Source organism: Chenopodium quinoa, unplaced genomic scaffold, assembly GCF_001683475.1.
Source record: "Chenopodium quinoa cultivar QQ74 unplaced genomic scaffold, ASM168347v1, whole genome shotgun sequence".
In the NCBI taxonomy this organism is placed as follows: domain Eukaryota; kingdom Viridiplantae; phylum Streptophyta; class Magnoliopsida; order Caryophyllales; family Amaranthaceae; genus Chenopodium; species Chenopodium quinoa.
Genome location: NW_018742484.1, coordinates 7,407,938 through 7,418,936, shown reverse-complemented (window position 1 = coordinate 7,418,936; position 10,999 = coordinate 7,407,938). Strand labels below are relative to the sequence as shown.

At 35.6% G+C, this 10,999-nt stretch overlaps 1 protein-coding gene across 1 annotated transcript; it reads right to left on the bottom strand.

Moving 5' to 3' along the window:
- Positions 1-1,610: 1,610 nt before the first annotated feature.
- On the bottom strand, positions 1,611-8,260 carry LOC110719646 (myosin-11-like). Its single transcript, XM_021898625.1, has 2 exons — positions 5,472-8,260; positions 1,611-4,760 (listed from the first exon to the last, which is right to left on the bottom strand). Exons 1-2 carry the CDS (start codon positions 5,599-5,601, stop codon positions 2,185-2,187), a joined length of 2,706 nt encoding a protein of 901 aa, XP_021754317.1. The 5' UTR covers positions 5,602-8,260; the 3' UTR covers positions 1,611-2,184.
- Positions 8,261-10,999: the final 2,739 nt, after the last annotated feature.

Here is a 10,999-nt window from a genome sequence, read left to right as displayed (position 1 = left end):
CAATAAGTTTATTCTAAAATTTTATCAACCATCTGGGCATTGCTCGGGCACAAACTAGTCACTAATAAATAAAGTTGGTCTCGCATACAGGCCACGAGACAGTGACACTTGACATTCCAATTTTTCGCCAAGTGTCGCGCCACGTAGGAGATAAATAGGTATTATTGTGACACATATGATGCTAAATAAGCGATTTTTTGGATATATTTTTTAAGATAAAATTGTTGTATAGAGTTTTATTATCGATATAATTCTAATATTTCATAAATATAAAATTAATCATAACTTTTAATTGATATCCTATAACCCAATTCTATTCCCATCATCAAATTCGTTTTAAAAATAATCCTAACTTTTAATTAATATCCTATAACTCAATTCTATTTCCATCATCAAATTCGTTTTAAAAAGTTCTTTAAACTAAGATCCATATATAATATATTTAATCACAAAGTTTTATACGTAGCTGGCCAAATCGTGTCACCAGCTATTACAAGAGTTATAGTGATTATCCAATCAGTGTTATAGATAAAGGTTACTTAGTCACTGTTAGAGGTTACTCGGTTCGTATTATAGGGGTTACTCGGTCAGTTTTATAGGGTTACTTTGTCCGGTCTGATGGTGTGGCTAGCCACATACAAAGTGCATTGTTATTTAATTTATTTAAAAAAATATTAGAGAATCAGTAAAAATAAGTTTTAATCAGTAAAAATAATTTTAGTTTGGTAATAATACTTTAAATTCAGTGAAAATAATTTAATGTCATTAAAAATAATTTCAAGTCAATAATAACATAAATATCTACTTACAAACAAAATTACACAAAGTACACTATTATATAAATATAAGCCGCCATATGATATCGTATGTCTAAATATTCTACATTAGCAGAACGAATTATTTAATCGTATTTAACATTCAAGTAAAAATGTTGTCTTAAAATTTTATCAACTATTTGTACATCGCCTAGTTGTACTCATATCTTAAAGACAAGTGCAAAACACAAATAGAAATATTGTTAAAAAAAAAAAAAGTGAATTTGAATTATTGAGGTTTGATGATGCCAGGTGGGCAACTTTCCCGCGCGTTGTTTGGTAATGATTATATCATCTTTTTTGCATGCCCTGTCTTCTCTATGATTGTGAGGTTATGTCGACAACTTCACATTTTCTAACCTTTCTAATTATATATTTGTTCTCTAAGATTTGGATATACTTGTCTAATAAAAGAGGAATAATCCTCTCAAAAATAAAATTATAAATTTTTCTCAAAGATTTATGAGTAGATATTTAATAAGAGGTATATTCCTCAAAAACTCCTATATATGGAGGACCATATACATACTCCTATGGACTAAATGAATGTAAGGAAATCACTGGTATAAAATATAAATAGAATGATAAATTTCTTATTAATTCGAATCTCGGTATATTTGGCCTTAATAAATAAGAAGTACTCCCTTTGTTTTTAAATACTTGCTCCATTTCTGCATGCGCGGAGTTTTAGGAGAAATTGGATAAAGTAATAAAATATGGAGGTAGTGGGGTAGATGGAAGAATAAAAAATTGTAAAAAACAAAAGTAGCTGAAAGAATTGGAGGAGAGAGAATATGAAATTAATAAAATATAATTTATGTTGGATCCACTAGTTGATAGAAATAAATTAAATACTGTAAAAACTATCCAAATAAGAAGATGGAGCAAGTATTTAAAAACGGCCGGAAATAAAAAGTGAAGCAAGTATTTAAAAACAGAGGGAGTATATATATAATCAAAATTTCAAATATAAATAATTAAATTAGATTTCCAACATCAAAGTATTATTGAGTGTACCATACAAGTTTTTTGTCTTTAGTGGGACATGGAGTTGCATGCACTAGATATTCAATAATGATATGAAAAGGAAAGATTAATTTCAAATTTTAGCAGAATTCAATGTATCACAATATAATTATACATCTTACCATTATACATAAAATTTCTAATAGAATACACTAATCCCCTAATCCAAAAATAAGGGAGGTTTGTGGTATGAAATTCCAAAGTAAATCAAAATATAAAAAATATAAAAAAAATAAAAAAAAATTAAAAAATAAAAAATAGTTGTACAAAATTCATGTAGTGGCTAAAAAATGGTATGAATTAAGGGAAGGAAATGCAAGAAATCATGCATTTAAGCTCTACCTTAGCTTTTAGTAGTCTTCTTCACTAACATCATTTTGGTGAGTTGATCAAAGCGACTTTGTCGATAATCAACCCACATACATAACTGTCTTATGGCCTCTACTTTCTCATTTCCTAGTCTCAATAACCCTTCATCCTTCTCTACAATCACGTTCTCCAAATCCGCCACCTTCTTCTGCATCTCATACATCCCTTTCATAAGCCTTAACTTATCACCTTTCTCCTTATTCACCTTTGCCTCTAACATCTTTACCTTCTCCTTCATTAATTTATCTTGTTCTTTGTCATCCGTTGTAAATGCAAATGGTGAGGCTACAAACTCGTGATTTTTACATGGTTTTATTTCATTCATTGTCAAACGAACCCAATTCTTTGCAACCTGAATCTCATTAGACATGCTAGACAATCTTTGTATGAAACTCCCTTCCTTGCTCTCGAAGTTGCTTATCAAACACTCCATATCCTTCATTATTTCATTGACTGCTTGAAGAACTGTCGTCTGTAACTCAGATTTGCGCGGTGAAATCAGTTGATGAGCAAGTCTTTTGTCGAGATAACCTGGATGTTGTTGCTGACAATGCTCTTGCATCTTCTTACAGCTCTCTTTGGTCTCAGCATGCAATTGCTCAGCCACTCTTATCCTCCGTGTTAACATACGAAGCTTATCCTCGAAATTCTTCCTGAATTCTTCTGCCACTTCATCCATCTTCCTGTATGCAGCCTGCAGGAAGCGCCCTTTCATTAATTTACAGTCCTCTCTCAATTTGTTAATGGTGTCTTCTTGTTGTTTTAATATAAATTGCTGATCTGAAATCTTAAAATTCAGTTCATCGTTTTGATTTTCAAGTTGGAATAGTCTTTCAGAAAGCCTTTTCCTTTCATCAGACAAATCTCCCTGCAAACCATTTATCTCATTCTCCCCTGCTTGACTTTTTCTCTGAAGATCAGCAATTTGGTCTTCTTTAACTGTCAATGTTATTTCGAGCTCTAAAACCTTCGCTTGCAGGCTTTCTTTCTCATCTTCTAACTCACTAATCTCTTGGTTGCGCAAACTTAGCTTTTTATCAAGCTTCCTTCCTGTATCCTTTTCATGCTGCAGATGGCTTACTTCTTTATTCAAGGCTACTATATGAGTAGACAAGTCATTCTCCAAAGTTGAGAACTTGTCTCCTCTATCTTTCAGCCTCTTCTCTAGTTCTAATATTCTCTCTTTAAGTGACTCCTTTTCATCAGTTAGCTTACTGATATCATTGTTCTTAATCTTAATCATTTCAAATTTATTCTTCAATTCCAACTCCTGCTCGATGTGGTTAGTCGGAGCCATCAAAGCCATGATCTGAGCAGATTTATCATCCTCTCCATTCTCAAGTCCCTTTTGGAGTGCAGTGAATTGTTCCTCTCTTTCTTTCAGCAGATTCTCCATCTTCACCATTTTCCCTTGCAGTATCTCTATTTCCTGTGTTAATTGAAACTTTTCTTGTTCTTTTTTCGCAATTAGCTTCTCTCTTTCACTTATGAGGTTGCTTGAATGTTGTGCCTCTAATTCTAAGTTTTTTGCTCTCACTAGTGAATCCTCTTTCTCTTTCTGCATTACCTGAAATTCTTGAGCCTTTTCTGTTAGTTCCTTCTTGAGGTCATCTATCTGTGACAAAAATTCTGAATTTTCTTGGGCTTTCTTCTTGATATTCGACTCTAGTTCTGTGTTCTTCTTTCTCATGAACCCCAGATCGCGCTTCATTTTGTTCACCTGATCCAGCAAGTTCTCATGCATAGCAAAGCCGTTGTTATTACTTTGAGGCAACTTTTGTTTTTCTGAATCACTTTTCTGAGCATTAAACAAACAATCCACATTTAGTTTTAGCTGGTTCACCTGTACTATCAACCCCTTTATTTTGGAAACCTCAGTTATCAACCCATTATTTTCAACAGCACCATCAACTCCGTTTTTTACCAGTTTAGATATCTCTTCATCCCTCTCTTTTGCTATCTTTTCAAGTTTCGAAACCTGTTTTTGCAGTTCTTTGTTCTCCACTCGCTGTTCTAATGCTTTCTTCTCAATGCACATCCCATTTAGCTTAAAATTGAAAGATGAGAGCTCTGACTCTAGTTCACTCATCAAGCCTGAAATTTCCCTCTGACAAAGCTTCTGCTTCCGAACAAGGATTGAAATTTCTCCTCTCTTTTCGTCAAGCTTCTCTTTCAATTCTTTCATAATTTTCTCATTTTCCTGCGCTTTGTTCATCGTTTCTACATATTCAGAGTAAAAGGACTTCTTCTCTCGGCTCAGGTGGGTGTGACCATTTGTCTTTACATCCTTCTCTAGCTCTGCCTCTGAGTCTGAACTGGAAGTGGCTGTAAAGTACCCCTCATCTTCTTTTGCTCCGTTGACGGTTTCAGATAACTGTCTTCTGAGATCATCATACTGGCCATAAACAAATTGATACTGTTTGTGGAAATCCTCAATCAGCCCAATAAGTTCTGATTCTTTTCTCAAGAGCACTTCTGCATTTCGGTTTCTCCTGTTCTGACGTCGCTCTTTTACCAGCTTTATAATCTTTGGCAGTTTGTTTTCTACATCTACAATAGAGCAAATTCATGTTAATTCCAAATAGTTGCAGTATATTCTACATGAGATGGAACACAATATGCTCAAACATACAAAGTACATAATAGCTAAATCAACCCCACAAATGATGCTATGAGTAGATCTTTGTAAGGTTATATGAATGAAGATAAGTCCAAGCCTCTAAGGTGACAGGACTGTCGACCTTATGTGAATTACATACTCTTCCACAATAAGTTCCTAGTAACATTTCTTTGTCCTCCTCGTTCACAAACTCTGGCTTTAAAAGTCGGTCATTTTATATGCTATAAGGAGTATTCAGCTTAAGGCTAATCAAATTTCACTTTCGAAAAATTTCTGATCACTGTGTGTTCACAGCCGTCAAACATTAATCAGTCAAATGTCTACTTTTTTATCTGAGCTAGTCTGCAATAGCTTACTCCTATTTTATACACACCACTGATGAACTAATAAAACCAAAAGAAAACTTCTTCAAACCAGTAATTCTTGTTTTTTCATGTAGATTTTGCACAATCAAATGGTTCATATTTTAGTGATTTACATAAGTGTTGCAAAAACCATCACATAACAGCATAAAAATATACAACGTATGAGGTAACAAGTCGCCTTAAACTTTAATAAACTTCCTAAGATCTCAGATTACAGAACAAGATTGTTAAAATGTAGCTCCATTTAGTTACATTCTGCCAGAGAGAGGTCATCACCTGTTTTAGACTTTTCCAGCTCTTCATCTTTTCTAAAATCAAAATGGTTCTCATACAAAGCCTGCATGAACTCCTTCCAGCGGCGCTTTGTCATTTCTAGAGGCGCTCCAACAAAACTTATTGGTAGCATCTGAACATAAAATTGTAAACATTATTAGTGAAAAAATTGAAAATTGACAGTCAGAAGAGTATACTAATGTTCTAGCTTTCCAGAAGAGGTTTTACTTCATGATACATTATCTCAATTCCTTATTATTGTTCAATTAGATACTTTTTTTTTTTTATTTGAACGGGATCAAATAGTATACTTAACAAGTATTATATCCTACCGAAATATTTCAGATTGTAACATTGTTCCCAGCTAAATCAATTAAGTACCATTATTACATCCCTTGTCTCCAAAACGTATATACGAACTGATAAATTACGAGAAAACGCGAAAAATATAAAAAATTATCTCCCAAAGGGGATAACAAAAAAGAGTTCTAAGAATTCAGATAGAGCAAACTATGGAGCAGGTCAAACAAACAAAGCATATCGTGACAGCATTTTTTACAAATCTTCGACGCAATTCCTATTAATTGATCTATGGTTCAAAGTATTAATAGAAATTATTATTCATTATCAAATAAAAGTGACATCCACCAAAACTAAGCCTAACACCACTTAAAGACAATTAGAAGAAACCAAGAGAGCTTAATTTCAACACAACTACTACTCAAATGAACAAAAAGAAGACTCAACTTTTAGAATGATCCTCAAAATAAACCATCTTTGTCAACATGACATATGTACACAACCAGAAAATCTCATGTAAAATAGGGAAGAACAAGAAAAAGTCTCAGATTCTTTAGTTGAAGGACCCACAAAATAGATTTTAATAACAAACCACATGAAATTACAGATGGGTTTCAACTTTTCAACTACTAATCATAGAATGTGAATGAAACAAAAGAATTACTGTATATATTATCTATTTGATTCACAAATTGATTGATTTGTGCAACAAGGCCTCAATCAAAGTCATATCATGGTGGCATTTATGTATTTTTGCCGATTTTGTAGGGGCTTTGACAAGAAAGGTGACTTCTCGGATGTGGTGTTGGGATTTTACACTATTCACAAATCTGATCTCAAAGTTAAAATCTACTAGTCCCTCATACATCAACAAATATATTGAACAATATTCATAGATTTGGGATCACCAATACTACCCTATTAACAAAGAAAAATAAGTTTAATATGGAGGAAAAAAAGTAATTTCTAGTCAAAATTAAGCCTTGTCTTACTGTCATAAAGGGCCTATATCGCCTATATGAACAACATACGGGGTACGAAGTTTTTTATTCTAAGGTGCACGTTGGGCATCACAAAACCCTATCTCAAGAGAGTGCCTATGGGATGAAAAGGGGAAAAGGTAGAGGTGGATGAGATTTGAAATCGAGACCAAACACAATGAAATTCCGCCGAACCAATTACATTTCAAATTATACATACATTAAACTACCTCAAAAAACAACCATATGCATGCATGTGGGAATAAAAAACCAAAACAAAATATTTCAAGCCTAATACAAAAACATAATGTGATCTAGCCATACGAAAAAGAATAAAATTGCATGATTCTCTTACCCAATTTGTTTGGAATTGTTTGATGAACGTGATCCCAACACCATCAGATTCAGAACCTTAAGCATTCATTTCATTGCATTTCACGATAAAAATTGCAAATCCCAAATATAGCAGAAAGGAAAATAAAGGTGATTTTATGAGGAGAATCCGCTAATTATATTTGAAAAACAAAAGTATCCACCCAAATTTAAACCTTTCAAAAGGACAACAAATAAATAAAAAACATTTTTTTTTTTTTTTTTTGAGGGAACATTTATTTTATTATTAATATAAATGTAATTAGCGTAAATAAAATGGATCATGCTGACAACTTTGTGTTATTACCAAAGTATTAATATTAAAAAAATAAAAAACACTAATTGTAGAAGAAATTAAAAATTCTGAATTAATTTAATTCTGTCCTCAAAATAAAAATTAATTAGATAATTTTATTTTTTTTTTTCAAAATACTCACACTTGGCGAGTGGTCTGCCATTACTGCTAAATCAAAGTTATTAATTTGAGACGACAAGAATGCCCTTTTTTTTAGGTTAATTACGGAGATATGCCACTTGACAGTTTAAAAGCCCACGAAATGACAAGGAAAATCAGGTAATTCGGCTGTGCAGTCAAATTCGTTATTTTAATCTGCATCCCAATTCTAAACTATTAGCAATTAACATATTTGTTATGCCCAAATTTTCATCACAAGTTCACTTTTTCGCAGGTTGTTAGGTAACAGCTTATCACAAAATCAGCTACCCACTTTCAGGTGATTAAATGAAGTCAAATGAAGATTCTTCCAAGGAATATTTCAAGGGTATCTTAGTTGAACAAGTCAAGAGAAGGTGCCAAAAGAGTCGGAACCATGAACCTCATCTTGTCGATGATAAAGACCAGTTCAAACCTCAACGGAGAAGTGCTCGAGGGGAATGGCGAGGAAGTAGGAATTACCTCAACCCACTAGCTCCGGATTCCACGGAATCCGGAATGGAGCCATTGAAGCCTTTCAAGATGATTCTTTAATTATAAATAGAGAGATAATCTTTGTACAAAGGCATCACAAATATTCTAGCCTTACTATTTATAACAATTAGCAATTCCTAGCATCGTTACAATTCAATTATAAACTTAAAGTGTATTTGTATCAACCTATCAATCTAGTGGATAGGTGGACTAGTTACCACCTGCAGTTTTTACCCTTATTCCTTGGGTTTTTTGCATCATCATTTCGCGTCTTCTCCCCCTTCTCTTTTGCTCATTCTTTGCATATCTTTCATCTCGATTTCTAGAACCTGCATTGTCATTTGCACCCTCGTTAATCTAGTTGTTATCTTATAAAGTCTGATCTTATTTGTCAAATAGATTTTGACCTAAACAGTTTGGCGCCGTCTGTGGGGAGGCAGTTAGATCATTTTATTCATCTCATTTGATCTGTCAATCATCATGGCTGGAAGTCCCAGTCAAAATCCTACTATGGCCGAAATCGCTGAGCAGTTGCAGGAAACCCGAGAAGAGTTAAGAGCTGCCCGGGAACAGAATTTGAAGCTCCAAAATGAATCTCAATCTCATCAAGCATCCTTGGAGCTTGAATCTGTCAAGAGAAACAAGAAAAGAAGGTTCAAAACCAATGATATTCCTCAGTTCTCCCTAATTTCATCCGATGAATTTGAAGGGGAAGATGACGATCCCAAAAAACCCGAAAGGGAGTTCGATGAAAACCCTGAACCCATGGCCAAAAAAGTGGCTATTATTGAAGCCCAGAATCGGAAAATGATGAAGCTCTTGACCCGGCTACCAGGTGCGCCAAAACCTATAGCCTATGAGTCTCGTGATGGATTTGCTAAATCCCCCTTCGTGGAAGAGATCGCCAAAGTCAGAATTCCCACAAAGCTAAACATTCCATCTTTCTCTAAGTTGTACGATGGAACCACTGACCCTCAAGATCATGTGGCTCAGTACAAGCAAAAGATGTGGCAACTATTAATTCCGTGGGAGCTTATTGAACCCACCATGTGCAAGTCCTTTGGCGCCACATTGTCGGGACCTGCACTCCAGTGGCTGATTAATCTGAAGCCCGGATCTATCAGCAGCTTCTCTAGCTTGGTGAATAAGTTCTATCAGCAGTTCGCAACCAGCAGAGATTTGGAGAAGCAGAGTAGTGACCTGTACTGAGTCATCTAGAAGTAGAATGAGACGACCAGGAAATATTAGGACAGGTTTAATAGAGAGATGGTCAACATCAAGAACCGGGATCATTCAACTGCCATAGAAGCATTCCGCAGAGGTCTCAATTACCATTCTAGGTTATATTATGAGTTGACCAAATATCCTTGTCCCTCTTTTGAAGAAGTCAGAACCAGGACAATGGCTGAAGTCGTGTAGAAGAGGACGAGCAGGCTAGAGGCCTGGTTGAGAAAAGGCCAGTTGGGTATTCCGAGAATCAATATTCTAGACCCAGGTAGAATAACTGGTGTGATAATCCAAGGAGTAGCAATGTAAGTAGTGTGTCAGATTCAAAAGTGGGTGAAGGCTCCAGTAGGTCGAAACCAGAAGATCATTCGGACATCCATTCGTACGATTTCGATATCGATATAGTCGGAATAGTCAATGCTTTGAAGGAAATTGGGCAACCTGTGAGGTGGCCTAGAAAGTGTGATAAGCCGGACCACCAAAAAAGATAAATCCAGGTGGTGTGAGTACCATAGAGATCATGGGCATATAACTGATGAATGTAATGGTCTGAAAAGAGAGGTAGCCTGGTTGCTAAAAAAGGGTTACCTGAAAAATTTCCTAGGCAAGAAAGGAAAGGGGCCCGAAATCAAAAGAGAAGCCCTGTTAGGTTCGCCAGCTTTGCCTCCACCCAGCGTCATGATCAGTGCTATAGCAGGAGGATCTAGCATAAGCGGAATGACCTATTCCAATGCAAAAAAGATAGCAAGGGTCGGTACATCAGCTTCCAGCATCACTCAAACCTATCCAAGCAGAGAAGAAAAAGTGTTAGATGAAATGAAAATAGTATTTGATGAAAGCAGATTCAATGGGCCAGAGCATCATGATTGTCTGGTTATCTCTCTCCATGTTGATCATTGCTTAATGAAAAGGGTGCTGGTAGATGATGGAAGCTCGGCTAATATAATATTCAGAGATGTCTTAAATCAAGCCGGGTTTAGAGAGTCAGATATCATCAAGAGGTTTATAGTCCTCGTCGGGTTCAATGGTGAAGCCATGAACACCCTAGGAGAAATCTAGTTGCCAACCTTGCTGAAGGGCATTAATATGATGCATAAGTTCTATGTGATAGATTGCAAGATAGCCTATAATGTGATAGCGGGGACCTCGTGGATCTATAAAATGAAGCTATCCCATCAACCTATCATCAGCTGTTGAAATTTCCAAGTCCGAGGGGGGGGGGGGGTAGCAGTAGTTGAAGGAGATAAAAAACAACCCAGAGAATGCTACCAGATCGCCATGAAGCCCCATGGGCCCTCAATCTAGCAATTACAGCAGAATCCAACACCTGAACGTCCAGATGAGTTGCAATTAGATGAAGTGGTGCTGGATGAATCGAAGCCGGATCAGATAGTCAAGATCGGAGCAACATTACCTGCAGATCAGAAAGAAGCCATCATAAAGTGCTTGAAGGAGAATTTAGATTATTTAGCCTGGTCTCATTAAGACATGAAAGGAATCAGCCTAGAAGTCATTACTCACAAGCTCAATGTAGATCCCAGCATAAAGTCGGTGAAGCAAAATAGAAGGAAATTTGCACCAGAACGTAACCAGATTATAAATGAAGAAGTGCAGAAGCTGCTAGATACCGGAAAGATAAGGGAAGTCAAGTATCCAGATTGGCTAGCTAATGTGGTGTTCGTCAGCAAAAAGAATGGAACCTGGAGAGTCTGCATCGACTTCAC